This window comes from Palaemon carinicauda, chromosome 34 (assembly GCF_036898095.1).
Source record: "Palaemon carinicauda isolate YSFRI2023 chromosome 34, ASM3689809v2, whole genome shotgun sequence".
NCBI lineage: Eukaryota > Metazoa > Arthropoda > Malacostraca > Decapoda > Palaemonidae > Palaemon > Palaemon carinicauda.
The window spans coordinates 72,172,859-72,195,031 of record NC_090758.1 but is presented as its reverse complement, the minus strand read 5'-3'; the positions used below and the strand labels follow the sequence as shown (position 1 = coordinate 72,195,031).

Genomic DNA, 22,173 nt, shown 5'->3' with positions numbered 1-22,173 from the left:
GAAGCTACAAGGGCGTAGTAAAACATAGTAAAAGGGTGAACGACCTCAAGAGAGAGAGAGAGAGAAAGACCGAAGTCAAACTCGATCGCAACCCATAAAATTAGGCCGTGGTGGCCTAACTGCCGAGGCCTCCACGTAGATATCGTACACTACACACACACATCTGAAAAGGAAACTTACTTATTTCTATACTCAAATATATATACAAACATGAAAACATGTTTACATATATATTGAGTAAAAGAAAAGTAAGCGATTAAGTAAAGACAAAACAGACAATGGCTGCCAAGCGAGGACCAAGACAGAGACGTCTGTCACAGTCCGAGCCAAAAGTGAAAGTGAGTATTCACCTGTGTGTGAGGGGGAGGAGGGGTAGCTAGCTACCACTCCCCTACCCCCCCGCTAACTAGCGCGGGGGTAATACACCCTCGTTAAATTCTAATGGCTCGCCATTTCAGCTACGCTAAAAGTAATAACCCTTTGTAAATAGCGTGGTTTGTATTTCGGTTACGGAACAAATTTTCTTTAAAGCAGATTTAATCATAGTAATAGCATTATTGGCTACACCTCCATCCAAGAAAGTTCTGAAAAAGGTAACTGCCAGATTCGTAGTCAGCGTCCGAACCTCTGAGTCTTCCAGAATTGGCTAACTTTTTTACATCAGAATCATATTGCCTAAGGGTAGAATCTCATATACCTGACACTAGGGACAATGTGTTAAAAGGGTCAATCTCAGCATCTCTTTGTGCTGCAAATCCCAGATAGTCCATAAGTGAAGGCACTCTGAATCCCTGAGGAAGCAGACACACTGTGAGATAGAACCATCCGTCTTAACTTGGTTCGGGAATCCGCCGAGGTCGGAGTCCTAGTTCCACCAAGATAGGGAACCAGTAGCATTGGGCCAATTGAGGGCTATAAGGGCAATCCGACCTTTGAAAGTCCTGAGCTTGTCCAGGACTTTCATTAGCATGTTTAAAGGTGGAACCAGGTAAATCCTCCATCAGTTGTTCCAATCTATGGACATGTCGTTTGTGACATAGGCCAGAGGGTCCAGGTTGGGGGCCACATGACATTGTGGCTTGTGGTTGGATTCCGTGGCAAATAGGTCTACTTGGAGACCCGGAACCTGTTGGCAGGTCCAATTAAGTGACTTTTTTGGCCAAGGACCATTCCGTCTCCCGCGGAGGTGTCCTTGTTAGATCATCCTCAACCACATTTCTTACTCCCGCCAGGTGAACAGCTGACAGGTGGTAAAGGTTCCAGTTTGCCATTGAAAAGATAGCTACCATCACTTGATTTACGCGACATGATTTGGAACCTCCCCTGTTTATGCAGTGGACTATCACTTGGCTGTCTAGTATTAGACTGATATGTTGTTTCTGTGACGGGGAAAGAATTATTAGAGTCAAGAACACTACCATGACTTCTAAGATATTGATGTGTAGTCGGAGTGTCACTGTCCACAACCCCTAGACCTATTCGTATTGGGAATAGCCTCCCTAAACGCTTAGGGAGTCATCTAAATGGACCACCAATGTTGTCGCTGGGAATCGTAAAGGTACAGTACTGAGTTTGCTAGGTTTTTGACCTTCGTCCATTGTTGAAGTCTTTTCCATAGTGTAGGTGGAATCCGAGAAGTTGTCTCGATATTTCTCGTTTTCTTTGGACCGCCAAACTCAATTGATGTCTTCCAGATTGACTCTCAGTGATGTGTCTGTTACAGAGGGAAACTTGAGTAAACTTAGGATTCTTTCTTGGTTTCTCCGGGTCGTTAGTTTGTCCTTGAGAGATCCTCTTGTGTTTCTTACTATCTCTATCCTCTTCTGTGGTGGAATCGACCGCTTGTGTGAGGTCAGGATCCATTAAAGACCTAACCACTGGAAGCACGTTGCTGGCGAAAGACGGGACTTTTTGAAATTTATTTGGAAACCTAAGTATTCCAGAAATTTTATTACTTTGCCTGACGCCTTGTGGCATTCCTTGACGCTGTTGGCCCAGATAAACCAACTGTCTAGGGAGGCCACTAACTGTATTCCTTGAGTCCTCATCTCTTGGACTACTGTCTCCGCCAACTTAGTGAATAACTTGATCGCTATGTTGAGTCCGAATGGCATCACCTTGAAGGTGTAAGCCCGTTTGCCTAGCTTCAATCCTAGGAAATGACGAAAAAGCCATGCTATCGGAACATGAAAATAAACGCCTGTAAGATCTATAGAGGTGGTGACGGCCCCACGGGGACAAAACGTCCTCACCTGTGAGACGGTCAGCATATGGAACTAGTCGCATTGAATATATGTACTGTATTCAAATAGGACAGATCTAGGTTACTCTTCGTTTGTCCGAGTCTTTCTTTGGCACTCTGAACAAACGTGCTTGAAATTTTAAGCATATTACCTCTTTTATTGCTTTCTTCAGAAGAAGATCCCCTGTGTAAAGTGTCAAGTCTGCCGTTGGAATCTGATAAAAACTGGTTGGTGGAGGGGGCTTTTTTCATCCATCTCCACCCCAGAACTTTCATTATGACGTTGTATGCCAATTGCTGAACGCCCAACGGCTCCGAAAGAGGTACAGCGTTCCTCCTACCTGGGGAGTCCTCTATGCAGGAAGGCTCCCTTATCTCTACTACCTCTTGCATGCGTATTATATCCGTGAAATGCTCCCTGTGTTTCGAAGCAAGGATGATACGCCGGAGACGCAATAAACGGAATAGTGGCTATCGGTTGTTGAGGTGGTTGGCTTACCCATAAATATTGATTTTGTGGTTGGGTTCTTGAGGTGGAAGGCTGGCTCACCTGGGATACTGGCATTGCCTGTAGCACATCCTGAGCCTGTGGCCTTTGAAAGGACTGAAACTTCCTTGGTCATCTCCTGCCTCGTGATTGCGGTCCGGTGGGCTCGAATTTTCTTTTTGGAATTAGACCCCACCGGACGCTGAGGCTTTGGTTGACTCCAGCTGCTTCTTCGAGGACGCTATTTACCACGTCCTCCGGGAAGAAGTCCGCTCTCCAGAACGAGGCCTTAAGGAACCTGTTAGGCTCATGCCTAATGGAGTCCTGAAGTAAGACGAGCTTCCGGCAAGTGCGACAGACCACTGCAAAGTCATATGTATCACACTGTAGTGCGTGAGGCAAAGACTTTGTCAGGATCTTAAAAAAGTGGCTCCTCGCGTAGACTAACAAAGTCATCTCCGTCATCGTGGCCGAGTTGATAGATCTACCCAGCCTGGTTCTTGCACTGTATTTTATCTTAACCAGAGAGTCTGGAAGTCCGGGGAGGCGTTCACTAAACTGTGTGGTGGCACAGTCCTTGTTCAATGACCCTGCCGTGAAAGTAGCTGGTGCATCGATCCAGCATTCTTGGTCTCCTGGGAACAACAGGGAAGTTAGCTCTGTCTTCCTTATTTGCGGCGTGGGCTTGCCTTCCATATCCACCTGTAAGGTAAGGCCTACTACCTTGGTGGTACATGGTTTCGAGGTTTGCCCCTTCACCTCGAACATAGTGTATGTATTCTTATGAGGGGTTAACTTGGTATTGACACAGTACCACTCATTTAAAGTCCGGACCCAGGCGGACCGAGCTTGCTCTTTTGGCTAGATGACGGTTTCCTTGGGAACTTGTCTACGCGTAATAGCTCTTCCACTATTATACCTTTGAAATGGTGCTTTAAGGAGCATTTCATGGAGCAACACAGATTGAGCCCAGAAAGTAATATTGAATGAATGAATGATTTGAAGTGTTCTAGCATTCAAAGTAGTATTGAAACAATACAAAATTTCCTTGGGTATAGTTATTTAGTGGGAAAAATGAGGGCTACTTTTGGAAAACAGAAGAGCCAATATCACTAACCCAGGTGAATTAATCAAATAGGAATACAGTACGATGATAACAGACCAAGTTTAATCTAAGACAACACAACTTGCGCCCATTTGTACTACAGTACATGAACTTTAAAGAAAGTTGGCAAAAGAAATTGCAAAACTTTAAAAAAAAAAAGGTAAAATTAATATCCCTAAACTGTCTTTGGTAGACTAAGTTAAAATCCTTCATTTACAGGTCAAGTACATTTATCTTTCCTATGCAATACAGTACCATGCATTTACATGTATAGGAAACTATTAGCCAGTTAGTCAAAGCAGAACTGTTTCATAATGCCTTTCTGCTTCCGTACACAGTTGTCTGTTGACGTTTGTCTTCACTCAGGTTTCATAAAAAAATAAGCTCTCTTACTTTTCTTTTTTAGGAAAAGATACCTCCGCACTACTAATGAGCAAGAATATCCCACTCTAAGCCTTGTTGCTTACCTACAATGCTCCTGCCCATCCTCCAGCCATTGAAAACGACCTGATGGAGGAATTAAAATTCATCGAGGTCGAGTTCCTGCCACCCACCACCACTCTAAATCTCCATGGATCAGCCGGTAATATGACAAATTTGTATATAATTTGTATTTTTCCTAACTGTACAAACCTTAGCTATTTAATAGGGGTATTACTTTCGGCGTAGCTGAAATGACGAGCCATTAGAATTATAACGAGGGTTTACTACCCCATCGCTAGTTAGCGGGGGTAAAGGAAGGTAGCTTGCTACCACCCGTCCCCCCTCACACACACCTGTGCTTGAGCTCACTTTGCTTGGAGGTAGGACTTCAAGGGGGATAGGGCTGGCAGGCAAGTTTAATTAAATAGCTAAGGTTTGTATAGTTAGGAAAAATACAAATTATCTACGAATTTGTCATTTGTTCCGTAAGTGACATAAAAACCCCGCCATTTAATAGGGGTGACTTACCCATTAGGAAAGGTGGACGTCCCAGCCAGTACTGGCTTTTTGGCTTTGCCCGGGGCCACGTTATTTGAGTGTGTCAGCACTCAAAAATAAAGAGTCCCTGCACCTCGCTAGAACCTTGCTACGCAAGGACTGCGGCCTACGCAAGCTGTGTGTGAAGGTATAATGAAGTGTTACTCGTCCTAGGAAGTTGACCTGAAGTTCTTTAGATGGAAACTTTAGGCTAGGACTCTCCCAATACCACCTTGTAAGGGTATGGGGATGTGACAGTATTATCTTAATACTAGGAACACAAGGAAACATGGTTTACATGCAGTGGTTTGAGGTCAGCTATGCAGAGAACCCAGGATGCTGCTTTCCCCAAGAGAGGGGAAGATGAAGAAAAGAATAAGGGCCAGACAAACCTTTTCATTCATGCAGACTGAGACCAGGTAACAATGCCCTCAACCTTCTGCTACTTGTCCAATAAGGAGCTTGAGGTTTTAAACCAGCTGCTGTGCAGCCACCACAGGGCCGATAGAGAACGTATCGAGCCTCCTGTGGGTCACATCTTGCAGGTAGTGGGCTGTGAAGGTCGTCTGACACTTCCACACCCCAGCTTGAAGAACCTGCGTCACTGAGAAATTCTTTTTGAAGGCCAGAGACGTAGCTACGCTCCTGACATCATGTGCTCTAGGGCGACGTTACGGAGGAGGGTCTGGATTCAGGGACAGATGAATCACCCTGCGAATCCATGCCGAGATGGTGTTCTTGGTGACCCTCCTCTTAGTCCTCCCTGTGCTAACAAATAACGCTGGCACTTGAGGACGGACTGCAGCCGTTCTTTTGAGATAGAGCCTCAAACTCCTTACTGGGTATAGTAGGAGATGGTCTGGGTCATCTGTTACAGAAAGGAGGCTCGAAATCTGGAAGGGTTTGGACCGAGGATCCGCTACTCCCGGATTCTGAGTCTTAGCAATAAACTCAGGGACGAATCTGAACGTTACCTCCCCCCATCCCCTTGAATGGGCGATGTCATACGAGAGACCATGAAGTTCACTAACACGCTTGGCCAAAGACAAAGCTAGTAGGAACACCGTCTTCCAAGTTAGGTGGCGGTCTGAAGCCTGGCGTAATGGTTCATAGGGAGGTCTCTTAAGAGACCTGAGAACTCGAACCACGTTCCATGGAGGAGGTCTCACTTCCGACTGAGGGCAGGTAAGTTCATAACTTTGTATGAGTAGGGAAAGTTCCAGGGAAGAAAAAATGTCCATTCCTTTGAGTCAGAAGGCTAGACTTAAGGCTGAGCGATAGCCTTTCACCGCTGAGACTGAAAGGCGCATTTCTTCCCGCAAATACACGAGGAACTCCGCTATTCTTGGAATAGTGGCATCGAGTGGAGAGATACCCCTTCCACAACACCAACCACAGAAGACTTTCCACTTTGCCTGGTAGACCGCTGCGGATGACTTTCGCAGATGTCCAGACATCCTGATCGCAACTTGTTGCGAAAATCCTTTCTCAGCGAGGAGATGCTGGATAGTCTCCAGGCGTGAAGTCGTAGCAAAGCTACGGCTTTGTGGAAGATGTTGGCATGTGGTTGTCTGAGTAGATCCTGTCGTGGAGGGAGTTCTCTTGGTAGTTCCGTTGGGAGTTGCAGAAGGTCCGGAAACCATTCCGCATGATGCCATAGCGGAGCTTTGAGGGTCATTGAAAGATTGACCGATATTCTGGTCTTGTTGAGCACCCTCCTCATCAGACAGAACAGGGGAAAGTCATAAACGTCGATGTTGTCCCATCGTTGTTGGAAGGCATCTTGCCAGAGAGCCTTGGGATCCGGGACTGGGGAGCAGTACAGCGTAAGCTTGAAGTTCAGAGCTGTTGCGAACAGATCCACCGTCGGGGAACCACACAAAGTCAGGACTTTGTTGGCTACTAGATGATCCAAAGACCACTCGGTACTCATTATCTGAGACGCTCTGCTCAGATTGTCGGCGAGCACATTCCTCTTGCCTGGAATAAAACGTGCCGATAGTGGAATCGAGTGGACTTCGGTCCATCTCAGTCTCTCTACTGCAAGATGGGATAGCTGCTTCGAAAAGTACCTCCTTGTTTGTTGATGTAAGACACTTCTGTGGTGTTGTTGCTCATCACCACCACAGAGTGACCCGCCTCGTATTGTTGGAACTGTTGAAGGGCCAAAAAGATGGCCTTCATCTCTAGAAGATTTATATGGAGGCACTTTTCTGATTCTGACCACAGGCCTGAGATCGTGTGGTGCAGTACGTGGGCCCCCCACCCTTTCTTTGAAGCGTCCGAAAACAGCATCAAATCCGGGGGGAGGACGAGAAGATCCACTCCTCTTCATAGGTTTTCGTCTGTCACCCACAACTGGAGGTCCGTCCGTTCCACAGGTCCCATAGGGATCAGGACGTCCGGGGAATCGTAGCCTTGATTCCACCGGGACTTGAGTCGCCACTGGAGGGATCTCATCCTGAGGCGACCGTTGGTTACTAGACGAGCCAAAGATGAGAGGTGACCGAGGAGACGTAACCACGATTGGGCTGGAAGTTCTTCTCGTCTGAGAAAAGGGCTTGCGACCTTCCTCAGCCTTGCTATCCTGTCGTCTGATGGGAAGGCTTTGTGGAGATTGGTGTCTATAATCATGCCAAGGTATACCAGTCTTTGAGTGGGAAGCAGATCCTGGCAAAGTCTCAGAAGTTTGTCTCGGTGTTGAAGAAGGGATGACACCGAGTCTGCTAGGATCAGCCAGTCATCCAGATAACAGAGGAGACGGATGCCGATCCTGTGTGCCTAGAAGATATTAGGGTGAACACTCTGGTGAAAACCCGTGGTGCTGTGGAGAGACCGAAACACAGCGCCTTGAACTGGTACTCCTTGTTGTCTAGGCTTAATCTTAAGTACTTCCTTGAAGATGGATGGACTGGGATCTGGAAGTACGCGTCCTTCAGATCCAGTGTACACATAAAGTCTTGCGGTCTCACTGCTAGTCTGACCGTGTCTACGGTCTCCATGCTGAACGGAGTTTGTTTGACAAACTTGTTCAGAGCTGAGAGGTCGATGACTGGTCTCCAGCCTCCAGACGCCTTCTTTACAAGAAAGAGTCGACTGAAGAAGCCTGGGGACCCGTTGAGGACCTCTTGGAGAGCGCCCTTCTTCAACAGGGTCTGGACTTCTGCCCGAAGGGCTTGCCCCCTTGCTGATTCCATGGCAAAGGAGCTCATTGACACTGGATTCATCGTCAGGGGAGGTAAAAATGTTGTGAACGGGAGGCGATATCCCTGACTGATTACGGAAATCGTCCAGGAAACGGCCTCGAGTTGCTGCCACCTGTTTGCGCAACTTTGTAGGCATCCCCCCACTGGTGGACGTGCAGGGGGACTGCCAATCCTAGCGTTTGTGGCCTCGGCTGCTCCCTCTAGGATTTCTACCTCCCCTGGAGGACTTTATGCGTGAAAGGGCTTAGACACCACTGTTTTCGCTGCCGTTGTCGGTTTCGTGGTCTTGGTAGGACGGGACTGCTGGGGTGCTGGAGGCTTATAGGGCTTGGATGTCAAAGCCCTATGTAGGAGGGAGTCTTGGTGGGACTTCCTCCACCTCTCAGCAGCATGTTTCACGTTTTTAGGCTCAAACAGATTCGTTCCTTCCAAGGAAGAATGCCTGAGCCTGTTTATCTCGGTGCCCCGAACCATGGCTTTTGGCTGACAGCTGCGCTGTCAGACACTCCCTCTGGAGGGACAGGGATTGACAGATCTCTGGGAGGAGTTCCATAGGGGGGTTTGCCTGAAAATGATATTTTAATTATAAAATAAATTTTTGAATATACTTACCCGGTGAATATATAATAGCTGCAACTCTGTTGCTCGACACACACATACATAAAAAAACTCGCGAGCGATCGCTATGCAGGTTGCGGGTGTGCCCACCAGCGCCAACTGTCGGCCAGATACCACTCTCGGATGTAAACAAAACCTTCAATTTCTTCTCATCCCACTGCGTCTCTATTGGGGAGGAAGGGAGGGTCATTTAATTTATATATTCACCGGGTAAGTATATTCAAAAATTTATTTTATAATTAAAATATCATTTTTAAATATTTAACTTAGCCGGTGAATATATAATAGCTGATTCACACCCAAGGAGGTGGGTAGAGACCAGAGTTACTTATGTTTACAGCGTATAAGCTAAGAGTTTTTTCATTTTGGCAGTTATCAATATAACAAAACCAAAATAAATAGGTACCTGGTGAGGAAGTTGACTTAGAAGATTACTCTGCCTTGTAAGTCTGTCTTCCTCACGGAGCCCAGCGATCCTCTTAGGATGCTGACAGACTCCCAGGAGCTGAAGTATCAAGGGCTGCAACCCATACAACAGGACCTCATCAACCCCTAATCTGGGCGCTCTCAAGAAATGACTTTGACCACCCGCCAAATCAATCAGGATGCGAAAGGCTTCTTAGCCTTCCGAACAACCCATAAAACAATATTAAAAACATTTCAAGAGACAGATTAAAAGGATATTGGAATTAGGGAAGTGTAGTGGTAGAACCCTCGCCCACTACTGCACTCACTGCAACGAATGGACCCAGTGTGTAGCAGTCCTCGTAAAGAGTCTGGACATCTTTTAAGTAAAATGACGCGAACACTGACTTGCTTCTCCAAAAAGTCGCGTCCATAATACTTTGCAGAGATTTATTTTGCTTGAAGGCCACGGAGGTTGCTATATCTCTAACTTCGTGCGTCTTAACCTTAAGCAAACATCGGTCTTTCTCATTCAAGTGAGAATGAGCTTCTCGTATTAAAAAAATCTGATAAAATATGACAAAACATTCTTTGACATAGGCAATGAAGGTTTCTTAACTGAGCACCATAATGCCTCAGATTTCCCTCGTAATGACTTAGTACGAGCTAAATCGAACTTAAGAGCTCTAACAGGACATAATACTCTTTCCAGTTCGTTGCCTACGATCTCTGATAAGCAAGGAATATCAAAAGATTTAGGCCAAGGACAAGAAGGCAGTTCATTTTTGGCCAGGAAACCAAGTTGAAGTGAACAAGTGGCTTTTTTCTGTAAAAAAGCCGATGTTCTTACTGAAGGCATGAAGTTCACTGACCCTTTTAGCCGAAGCCAAGCACACTAGGAAAAGTGTCTTGAGGGTGAGATCCTTCAGGGAGGCTGAATGTAATGGCTCAAACCTGTCTGACATGAGGAACCTTAGGACCACGTCTAAGTTCCATCCAGGAGTTGCCAAACAACGTTCCTTAGAGGTCTCGAAAGACTTAAGGAGATCTTGGAGATCTTTATTGTTGGAAAGATCTAAGCCTCTATGTCGAAAGACCGAAGCCAACATGCTCCTGTAGCCCTTAATCGTGGGAGCTGAAAGGGAGCGAACCTTTCTCAGATGTAAACGAAAATCTGCGATTTGGGTTACAGAGGTACTGGACGAGGACACAGATGCTGACTTGCACCAGTCTCGAAAGACTTCCCACTTCGACTGGTATACTCTAATGGTAGAAGCTCTCCTAGCTCTTGCAATCGCACTGACTGCCTCCTTCGAAAAACCTCTAGCTCTTGAGAGTCTTTCGATAGTGTGAAGGAAGTCAGACGAAGAGCGGGGAGGCTTTGATGGACATTCTCTACGTGGGGCTGACGTAACAGATCTACCCTAAGAGGAAGACTTCTTGGAAAGTCTACCAGCCATTGAAGTACCCCGGTGAACCACTCTCTCGCGGGCCAGAGGGTAGCAACCGACGTCAACCTTGTCCCTCCGTGAGAGGCGAACTTCTGCAGTACCTTGTTGACTATCTTGAATGGTGGGATTGCATATAAGTCCATAAAAGACCAATCCAGTAGAAACGCATCTATGTAGATTGCTTCTGTATCTAGGACTGGAGAGCAAAAGATTGGTAACCTTTTGGTCAACGAGGAGGCAAAGAGGTCTATGGTTGGTTGACCCCAAGAAGCCCAAAGACTCTTGCCCACGTCATTGTGGAGGGTCCATTCCGTGGGTATCACCTGACCCCTCCGACTGAGACAGTCTGCCAAGACGTTCAAGTCCCCCTGGATGAATCTCGTCAACAGGGAGATGCCTCGAATTCTAGATCATAAGAGAAGGTCCCTTGCAATCTCGAGCAGCGTGAAGGAGTGTGTGCCTCCTTGCTTGGAGATGTACGCCAAAGTTGTGGTGTTGTCTGAGTTGACCTCTACCACTTAGTTTCGAAGACGCTTCCTAATATCATCAAGGCCAAGTGGACTGCTAATAGCTCCTTGCCGTTGATGTGCATGCTCTTCTGACTTGAGGTCCACAGACCCGAGCATTCCCGACCGTCCAGGGTCGCACCCAACCCGAACCCGACGCGTCTGAGGACAACACGTGGTTTGGGTTCTTGACTGCTAGGGATAGTCCCTCTCTCAGACTGATATTGCTGTCCCACCATTTCAGGCATGCCTTTATTGGTTCGGAGACTGGGAATGATACCGTCTCTAATGTCTTGTCCTAGTTCCAGTGAGAGGCTAGATGGAACCGGAGAGGCAGAAGGGGTAGTCTCCCTAGTGAGACAAACTGCTCCAGGGATGAGAGAGTCCCTACGAGACTGTTCCAACTCCTGACTGAATAAACGTTTTCTTTTCAGCATTAGTTGGACTTCGAGCAGGGCTTGACTGCGAATCTCCATCCCCAAAAATAGAATAATCTGGGATGGGATCAGTTGGGACTTTTAGGTTGACCACAAGTCCCAACTCCCTGGCCAGACTCAGCGTCCAATGTAGATCCTGCAGACAGTGAAGGCTGGACGATGCTCTGAGAAGCCAGTCGTCCAAGTACAGGGAGGCTCGGATCCCCGATAGCTCGAAACTGGTACCCCACATTCCTGTAAACAAACCTCAGAAACGGTTGGGAATCCGGGTGTATAGGAATGTGGAAGTATCCCTCCTGAAGGTCGAGAGAGACCATCCAGTCGCCTTCCATAAATGCTGTCAGGACAGCCTGGAAGACTTCATCGTGAAGTTTGTCTTGACAATGAACACATTGAGCGCACTTGCCTCTTACGTACTCCTGCAGTGAACATGGCTGCCAAATCATGGAGCCATCCCTGAGGGACTTGTTCCTGCAGAGAACGTGGCTGTCAGATCATTGGAGCCATCCCTGAAAGCCTTGTTTATGCATGACATAATTGTTCAGCAAAACTTCAAAGGCTCGACAATAGCTGTGAAGTTGACCTGTAAAATCTTGGAGCGTCTCATGGCCAGGCGCCAGGGAGAGTCTATGAGGTTTGAGAAGTCTATCTGGGCAGAGGCAGGAACTCCCAAGCCGAGAACTTCTCTCGTGTCATATCAGACTCTCGCTCTATAAGCCAGTTTAAAAGAAGGGAAAGCAAAGGCTGTATCCCCCAAACTCCTCCTGGTGATAAACCAGTCGCCTAGCAAACGTAAAGCTCTCTAGGAGATCGAGAGAGCACTAGCTTATAAAACAACGGCTTCGAAATAGCTAGGCCTAGTGTAAGCTCTGACGTTTAGGCGAACGAGGAGCAGCAGTTACAAAAATATCCGGACAAAGATCCTTAAAAATCAGCATGATATATTTAAAGTCCATAGAGGGCTAAGCAGCTTTAGGCTCCTCTCCGTCTGACAGAGTCCTCAAGGGAATATCAGTAGGAGGGGGAACAGCAACTTCCTCATCTGAAGGAACCTTGTCCGATAATAGCTGAGTCTCAAGCAAGGGAGAGACCTACCGTGGTGGCAATGCTTTACAAGCAGAGTCCACACGCACTGGTGCATTAGTAGCGGACCAGGACGCAACGTCATGTAACTGCTTGACAGTCTGTGAACTGTCAACAACAACAGGTGCGAGAGACCAGGACGCAACGTCATGTAACTGCTTGACAGTCTGTGAACTGTCAACAACAACAGGTGCGTGAGGACGCACAGCGTCCACTCGAGACTGCTTTGACCGCCTAGACTGAGCAGTCAAAACAACTCTAGAATGCGGAGGTTGACGCTCGGCGTCAAAATAAGTCAACTCCGATTGTTAGCGAACGTCTTGAACGTCAACAGGAGCATCAGCAAGTGGCCTAACGTCCAAATGTGGCTGAAAATCCACACGAGACAGCATCGAGTGTGGTTCTAAACAACCTGACTGACGTGACTTAGCTTCGCCAACGTCAACAGGACGCACAAAGGAACGTTAGGGTGGCTGAAAGCCAGGATCTCGATGAGATAAACGGCTAGGCTCAACAGACTTATCGGCAGAATAGTCTTCCATAAGGGAGGCAAGCTTATTCTGCATGTCTTGCCGTACAACCCATTTAGGATCAACGGAAATGGTTGCGGTAAGAGACGAGGGTAACGTCTGTGACCGCAAAACCTTGCCAACAAAAAGACTCTCGGAGTCTGTGTTACGCTTTTGTTAGGCGGCGAGCAGTCTTCCGATGACTGCATAGGGTCAGAGCTGTCCTAATGGCTACAACCAGGATGCTGGACCTGTCCTGAAAGGACTGACTTTCGCTTAAGGGCCTCGAAACCTTGTTTCAGGTTTCTTATTTGAAAAGCCTTCGGATGACGAGGAGAAAATCGTCTCTCTCGCCTTATGGTAGGGGTGATCTTGGTAAGATACACCCGATACCATAGAGGGAACGTCTGTTCGCTGATCAAGGCCTCTCGAACCCATAAGTCGTACGACATTACTTCTCCCCTGGGCTTGGGAGCTTGCAAGAGGTCCCGGACTAGGCGAACGACAGGCACGAACATACGAACCCTCGGTCGCAACACTGATAACACTTTGCGCAATAACACTTTATCACTACGATTTTCTGTTTTGCACTTATTTCACTGAAATCGAAACTTTTACTGATTTCTACCTGAAGCACGCAATTCTACCCTCATCAAAAGGTAGTAATTGCGAAATCAGTCGTATAATGCAAGCACATTAATACCAGCAAAAAACAGTAAACATATTTTAAGATAAAAAAAAATCAGTGGCTGGGGAAGAGACTAAACACTAGTTCATTCAAAACTACGTTTTCAATCTCTCACCGTACATTGCCTGGGGACGAGAATAAAAAACTAAAAACGTTTTATCCTTTCTCCCCGTACAGAGACTAGGGACGAGAGTAACTCGAGAACAACGTTACCCGCTTGAACGGAACATTTTCTCTCCTCTCTCTCCCTCCGTCTCTATCTTTCTCTCTCTCTCTCTCTCTCTTGATTTCGCACCTAAGAGAAGAGCCCACTTACGTTTCGTCAAAAAAAACATGTTATTTGACCAAAGGAAAAAACTGAAAGGTTTTTCAATTAAAAAGTTCCTTTAAAATAGAATTTAAAACATTTAAGCTTTGAAAGAAGAATGAACAAAACGTCAGAATCGATTTACTCTTTCTGCAAAGTGAAACCGTGATACTCTCTCTCTCTATCGTAACGATAGAGCGCAAACTGCGTAGCATAAATAAACTAAACGTTAGTTCATCTTTGAAACAGTACGAAGACTATTCAAAGAAAATCTTTCATAAAATATCTATTAAAAAATATTCATTTAAAAAGTTTTAAATCATTAGCTCTTTAAAAGCTATTTACGATTGAAAGGGCTCAACGTTGTTTAACTTCGGTTTCCAAGTTAGGACAGCCTACTCTCAGGAAAGGTTGCATATAAACAAATCATTAAAATTTATTTTTATGTTTATTATAAATGGAAAGTTAATCGAAGAGGCCTAGTAAAGGCGGTGAGATATAAAATATATAGAGGAAAATCTATAATTAATTTATAACGTGATAAGATAATTGCTAAAAGCCTAAACACACTTCCGTCTAAGGGAAGGGTCGGCCATTTAAAAGTCAAAGAAAATCCATACTCTCTTTGTCATCAAAAATTAAATCTATCCAAAAACGAGTTCAAGGATTTATTTGAAGAAAAACACCTGTACTGCAAAAGCTCAAACCAAATTAAAGTACTTCACCAAATATGATGGGAAAACTCCAGGTTCAACAGCGAGTAAAAGTACGTCTTGTCGACACGTCGACAGAGAAGAAATTGAAGGTTTTGTTTACATCCGAGAGTGGTATCTGGCCGACAGTTGGCGCTGGTGGGCACACCCGCAACCTGCATAGCGATCGCTCGCGAGTTTTTTATGTATGTGTCTGTCGAGCAACAGAGTTGCAGCTATTATATATTCACCGGCTAAGTTAAATACTGTATTTAAAAAGAAGAAGTGTTCCTGGACCTTTCTGGAAGCTTCCCCTCCACCGCTGAGCGCGCTGTTCTGCGCTTGCGGGGAGGGGAATGTGGCGATGGTGACCTTGCCGTGCGTTGTCCTGCAGCCTCGCGCGCGGGAGGGTATTGGCGCTCGCGCGATGGGGAATACCCGAGGTCGCGCGCGGGGGGACTGCTGATGCACGTGCGTGCACACGGGCGATTGCGAGGGCGCGCAGGCGTGTGATGGCGAGTAGAAGCGCGTGCGGGAGACACAGGAGAGTGCGCAGGAGGCTGATTGTGCGCTCACGTGGGCGCGCAGGAACAGGATGCTGGGCGTGTGGGCGAGAGTTCGCGCGCCCCAGAAGATGTCGTGGGGCGAGCGCACGCAGGGGAGATATACCTTGCGCGCGGGCGCGCAATCGGAACCTGCGTGCTTGGGCGCGCATCTTGCGGGCATGAGTCAGGATGGCGGCGCATAACTGCTGGAGAGGATGGGCGCAGGGCGCGCGCGAGCAGGTGAACGCGAGCGATTGCGCGCTGGAGACTGCAGGCGGCGTGTTGGCGAGCGGTGGTGTGTAGGCAAAGTCCTTGATTTCCCTACAGCTCCCAGATCCGAAGATCGTGGGGTTGCAGGAGACATGGATGTACGTGGGCGCTGGCGTGCGGGAGAGCGCTGGCGCGTAGGAGATTGCTGGGACGCAGGAGAGCGCTGGCGCATTGCCGAGCGCTGACGCACAGTCGGTTACTGGCGCGCAGGTGAGCACTGGCGCACTACCTCAGGCAAAGCCTTGCGTACAGAAGGCCATTGGTGCGCATGACCATCATGGCGCAAAAGGGACGTATGCATGCGATGGCATGTACGCCCTTGTTACCCCGTAATAGGGATCGGTGCCTGATTAACATGATAGTCAGGATTCGTTGGCTCATCAAATGCCAGGAACGGCGACGGCAGGTCAGCAGGTCTGTCGGGAGGAAGGTCGGCGTGCCCTTTGAAAAGACGACCTTCCACCGCAGGGGATCACGAATGATCCACTGAGAGGTCCAGGACCATAGCAGGAACAGTCGGTGAACGCTGACGAGGCTCTTCTGCGGCGGACCGCAACGACGATGATGAACCGAAGAGGCGCCTCCTCACCGCTTTATAAGGTGAAGGAAGGCCTCTCCGGCGAAGAAGAAGGCGAGCCTTGCGACGGATGCGCCCTCTGGGGGCCGTAGGATCAGCAAGCTGACTTTCTGCAGTCCTCCGAAGAGGAGTCTTTGTAAGTGAACTCCCCCGAGGGGGAGAATCACCGGCAGGAGACTGTTGGACTTAGTTTCTCCCTCGTAGGTTGAGCAGGAATGGGAGAAACTAAGCCTTCAGCTGCTGCGGGATGTGAAGAGGCAGGGGTATTAGGAGATACCGCATTGGATACCTCTGACACCACAACGTCGACAATAAACAGAGGATCAACCTCTGCCAAAGTCGGTGATTGCTTGACAGCGGCACCCAATCGGATGATGTCAAGTAGAGCTTCCTTGGAGGGCGAACCGTCGAGCCCCAAGGAAGACCAAAGCTGAAACAAATTAGTTAATGATGTATCCTCCCCCGGGGGGAGAGGTGGAGCTGCCTCGCTAGGGGAAGCAACACCATCTCTCGAACCCCGAGTTTGGGAAACAACCACGGTCTACGCTACCACTCGATGGTCTCGTGAAAGGGACCGATTGAGCGGGAGCTTCGGAGGAGGTTTGGGCAACAGAAGAAGAGTCCTTGGGATTTTCTCCTTTCAAAGAAAACTTTGAAGGAGAAATATCCCGCCTGGACTTCTTCTTATGTCGCCGAGAAAACCTCTCCCACTGGGAGGTAGACCACTCCCTACACTCACCACACTTATTACCACTATCACACCGTTGGCCTCTACAGTGAGGGCAAAGGGTATGAGGGTCTGCCTCGACCGCCGACACGAAATGTTCCGCAGGAGCGGTCGGGTAATCCAGTCTGTCTCGACCGCAGACACGAAATGTTCCGCAGGAGCGGTCGGGTAATCCAGTCTGTCTCGACTGCCGACACGAAATGTTCCGCAGGAGCGGTCGGGTAATCCAGTCTGTCTCGACCGCCGACACGAAATGTTCCGCAGGAGCGCACGGGTAATCCAGTCTGTCTCGACCGCCGACACGAAATGTTCCGCAGGAGCGCTCGGGTAATCCAATCTGTCTCGACCGCCGACACGAAATGTTCCGCAGGAGCGGTCGGGTAATCCAGGACAGGTGCGCATAATCGCAGAGGCCAACTTCACACTCAAACCTGTCGAAAGAAAAAGCAAAAGAGCATTAATGGCTGCCAAGAGCGAGGCGAGGATGAGAGAGGACACGTCCGTCTACCATCCAAGCCGAGAGCAAAGTGAGCTCAAGCACAGGTGTGTGTGTGGGGGGGGGGGGGTGTAAGCAAGCTACCCTCCCCTACCCCCGCTAACTAGCGATGGGGTAGTAAACCCTCATTAAAATTCTAATGGCTCGTCATTTCAGCTATGCCGAAAGTAATACCCCTATTAAATAGCGTGGTTTGTATGTCAGTTACGGAACAACTCATATTCTTAAAAACTGTAGACGAAGGCTATGTTCCATAGATGTTCCAAGTCACCAAATAGACCAAGCTCACCCTAAGAGAGCTTTGGAAAGAACATTTCCACATTGTCAGATGCCTCAAAATGATTGATAAAGCCTAGGAAGGGGTCACCAAGAGAACCTTCAACTCTGCATGGAAGAAACTGTGGCCTGAATGCTTTGCAGAACATGATTTTGAGGGGTTCGAACTGATGTAGGAGGAAATCGATGATGAAATTAAAGCCTTGAGTAAGATAATAGGGTTGAAGGTGGACAAGGACATCAGCGATCTTCTGGCTGATCATAGCGAACAGCTGACAACCTAGGAGCCATTTGAGTTGCATTAGGAGCAGCAGCTAGAGGTAGGAAGACATTTCATCTGAAGAGGTGAGACAGAGTGATAAACCTCTCACTTCAAGTGAAATATGGGAAATTCCTAAAATGTGGAAAACTCAGCAAAATCTTTAGAAACATCGCCCGGTTAAGGCTTCGGCAGGGCAAACGGCAAACCTATTTACGGACAATGCAACGTCTGATTTCCATATAGTTTAAAAAAAAAAGACAAAAGCAGTTGTTCCAGGTAAAAGTTAACCTTATCATCATCATCATCTCCTCCTACGTCTATTGACGCAAAGGACCTTGGTTAGATTTCGCCAGTCATCTCTATCTTGAGCTTTTAAATCAATATTTCTCCCATCGTCCACTCCTACTTAACGCTTCATAATCCTCAGCCATGTACGTTTCTTAAGTTTACGAGTGAAAAAAGGCGACGAAGTGTCAAAAACAAAATCTAAATTAAGTGATTCAGTTAGTGATAGTGAATGCCGTTCATTCAAGAGAGAACTTTCGATATTTTACCTTCAGTTCTCCGGGAGGGAGATTCTCCCTCCAATAGAAAGCCGCTCCTCCTCCTCTCTCGTCTCCCGTATGCCAACCACGACACTCCTCAAAGTTAAAGTGCGAGTTGATTTGTTGATATTTCTATTCTTTAATGTTAATTACCAATTTGTACTCGCTTTTTATGTTAGGGGTTATAATTTCCTGTTTACATAACATTACAAACCTTTAAAAAAGATTTACAGCATACTATAGTATGAGTAACTTGTGCTTTTCTTTGATTTCTTATGAGAAAAACTATTTCAATTTATGTACATTTTGTTTTACAAACTTTTTCCTGGAATGGATCATGCTCGTATACCAAGGTTCCACTGTATTTGAGAAAAATATTTCATGGGTGAAATTGCTTGTGACCAAATTTAAACATAAGGAATTTATTTGGCATGAAGAACATGGAGAGGATATGAATACGTGTATCTGCTTACATGCAAGCGGTGTTAAAACAATGTATGTTCATTCAATATCATAATGTATAATCTCAATAGGCCTCCGCGCTTTTGATGCAAGGGGGTAAAGCTGCTTTCCATATAATTAAGGCAAACTAGATACAGTACAGTATATAACCTACTGTACAGCAGAGCGGCCAGCATAACTCTACACGCGCACCGTTTAAATTCCAAGATCTTTGATGAGTATGCATACGGCACCCTAAGTGGATTAAAGCATTTGAGGGCTCACTGCCTTATGACTAAGGACGATGTGGGCTTGGTTTGCAGCATAGTATGGACACTATGTCTACAAGTTATGGTGAACCGGTAACGATTTAAGGACTGGCCAAGGTGAGGTTTAACCAAGTAATTTGGAAAACCTCACCAGATTCATATTTCATATCAAAGCCTCCTGATAAAAAAAAGTTTGTAATATATATTATGTAGGCACAGACATAAAACATTTTTCTAGTAGTTTAGGTAAGGTAAGGTAAAGAAAGAAAGTTTTTACTTAACCTCCTACAAATGCTCCAAAAACTCTAGTCCAAACTCAAAAGTAGTATTAGTCTTATCTACTCTGGTAAAATTTTGAATTAATGCAATGATCCTTACTGGTACAAGGTTTATGTTATGGTGCTTTGAATGAAGATAACTGGCAGAAATCATTAGTTTTTAGTAAGAAGGGATTGACTACCATAACTAATAAACTACTGTATGGATTTATGATAATTATCGCCATCAATAATGTTTAAAACACCTCAAAATACATGCTATTTCATAGATATTGTACAAATTTGTTAAAACTTGGTAGTTCTTGGTTATAGTTGGGTCGGCTACCATAATTAAACAACTAATTTCCTCCAAATATATAAATTTTTGAAAAACCATAGGAGAAATTGCAGAACAACAGACCAGCCCTTAAAAAAAATGAAAAAAAAAAAAAAAAAAAAAAAAAAAAGGGAATTTACACTCCCAATACCGAAGGATCTTTTGTATCCAGGTCTGTCGTACAATAAACACCATCTACATAAGCAAGTATAATTACGGGTATGACGGTTGGCCAAATTAACCCTATCACTTCACTTCTTTATCACTAAGCCTAACCTCAAATTACCCACTCAGATTTGACATACTGTACATTCTAATAAAGTTTTTATTGGGATTTCATGAAACACGTTAAAAAATGCACTATGGCGGTTCACTTCGAATGTAAAATCCTCATTTCAATTATGACCAACAGTTGTGAGAGTTGTTCAACACTTAGCCTTATTTTACGTAATTAAATTTTTTCCAATTTTAATGTTACCATGGTGTTCTTCCAAGAGAAACTAAGTATGGTAAGCCTTGCAGTTTACGTTCGGATCAACAATACTGGCACTATCACGCCAAAGTTTGTAAGAATAAACCTAAAACATTTGTAAGTGTAATTTGGGTCTTCCCCAACTACAGGTCGTTCCAGTGATATTTCTACCCGTCACCCGAGAACATCAGACTCTGACTAATAAGGTAAGACAATATAGCATCCTAGGTTGGGGTGAATGTGGTTTGTTGGGAAAAATTTTAACTTTCTTATAACCTGTCAAATCAATCTTGTTTATGGGGAAGTTGTTCATTTTGGTCTGAAACATAATTCGAAAATAGTCTTATTATTTACAAATGTTACCTTACCAGAAGTGAAGCCAGCTGGGATGCAAACATAGGGTTGAGACTTTGCCTTAGCTATGCTAAGAATATGGCAGTCTAAGGGGAATAATCAGCTTCTAGGTTAAGTTAGTTGAACCTTAAGTTAGGCGGAGTTCTTCAGCTCCTAGGTTAAGTTAGGTGAACCTTATGTTAATTGGGGTTCTTGTGTTTATTCCCCTTTTAAAATGTGCGTTTTCAAACATAACTATTGAAACCACAACAATAAAACAAAGCAAAGACAGAAAAATAGCTGGATTGGAGCCTTTGTATAATGCTGGAACCATTTTCTAGCCTTGATTGCAAATTTACAGGATGTGTCCCAACCAACTACCAACTTAACTTTATAGTAAGAATGTATGTGGATGAGACAGCATAAATGGTAAAAACGAATGCTTTGTAATCTAAGACGACAGAGGCTTTAACTATCGTGAATTTGGTAAACTAAGCAGGAGCTACCCATGACTGGTGCGTGGACTGGACAGCACTCTGAAAATATTGTCGTGGTAAAGGTTAATGATATGTAAATTGTAAATATAATCCGGAGCCTTTGTATATCAACGGCCAGTTCCTCCTTCAGAATGCATAAAAATGGACACCAACTAACCTAAACTCTCCCCCAGAAACCTAACCTACAAGCCGTGACCTTACCTACTCGCCAAACGGTCCCATGCGACGCCCCTTATGCTGGCGTATTCTTTGTCTGCCCTCATCATACGTACAGGTGGCAGCAATCATATGTACACCACTATAATTCATATGTAAATTGTAAATGTAACTCAAATGATATATTAGACCAATATGAAGGATGATTTCCACCAGAAAAATATCAATTTGACACATAAGAAAGATATTGCCTTTACCATTAAACTAAATTAATTACAATGGCTTATAGGTTAAGTTAGATGGTATTCTATATACCTTAGAGGTCCAGTCCGTCATTCTACAAAGGCTCCATAATGGCTATTCTTATTTTGCCTTAGCCGGGCCCGAGATAAATTAGATTACGTGGCCATGACCTGCAGTGCATTAAATTGTGTTAGGCTACGTCTGAGCCTGACCTAAGCTGAGTTAGGCTAAATATAAGTCTGAGATACGGTAAATTTAGCCAAGTCTAAGCCCTGAGTTGCGCTAAGTCTAAGCCCGACTTGCGGTGAGTTACGCTAAGTCTGAACCTGAAAACGAAGTTTCTTTTAAAGTTTCAGCACACACTTGAGACTTACCTCGGCCACTACCGGATCACTGTCGTCAGTTTTCATATTTAAATAATTTAAGCACAATTTACTAAATTAATAAGAATCCAGAAGCACAAGATAAGGATTCACGTCAGTTCAGTCTCTTCGGGCACATTGGTTTGTTTACATCGCCAAGAGTACGACACCAGCAAACATTCATAGCAGATGGAATTTTTTTTTTACTTCGCAAATTATTTTTTAAAAACATTTAAATTATTTTATATTTTGTAACTAAAATTACTGATAGTTTTAGTTTTATTCAATTAATTTCTCAATCTTCTATTTACCTGTCTTTTATTTCCTGTGAAACCTATGATTTTATACAAATATCTCAGCGGAAGGAAAAACTATTTTTTTTCGCTCGCCGTATTTTCTGAGTATATATTTT

General features: G+C 45.5%; 1 protein-coding gene across 1 annotated transcript in view; it reads right to left on the bottom strand.

The window, feature by feature from the left end:
- LOC137626654 (DNA-directed RNA polymerase III subunit RPC5-like) overlaps window positions 1-21,933 on the bottom strand; it is a 136,946-nt gene extending 115,013 nt beyond the window's left edge. Inside the window, exon 1 of the mRNA XM_068357671.1 lies at window positions 21,774-21,933. Coding sequence (XP_068213772.1) covers window positions 21,774-21,809 — 36 coding nt within the window. The 5' untranslated portion in view covers window positions 21,810-21,933. The remainder of the gene's footprint in view (window positions 1-21,773) is intronic.
- Window positions 21,934-22,173: the final 240 nt, after the last annotated feature.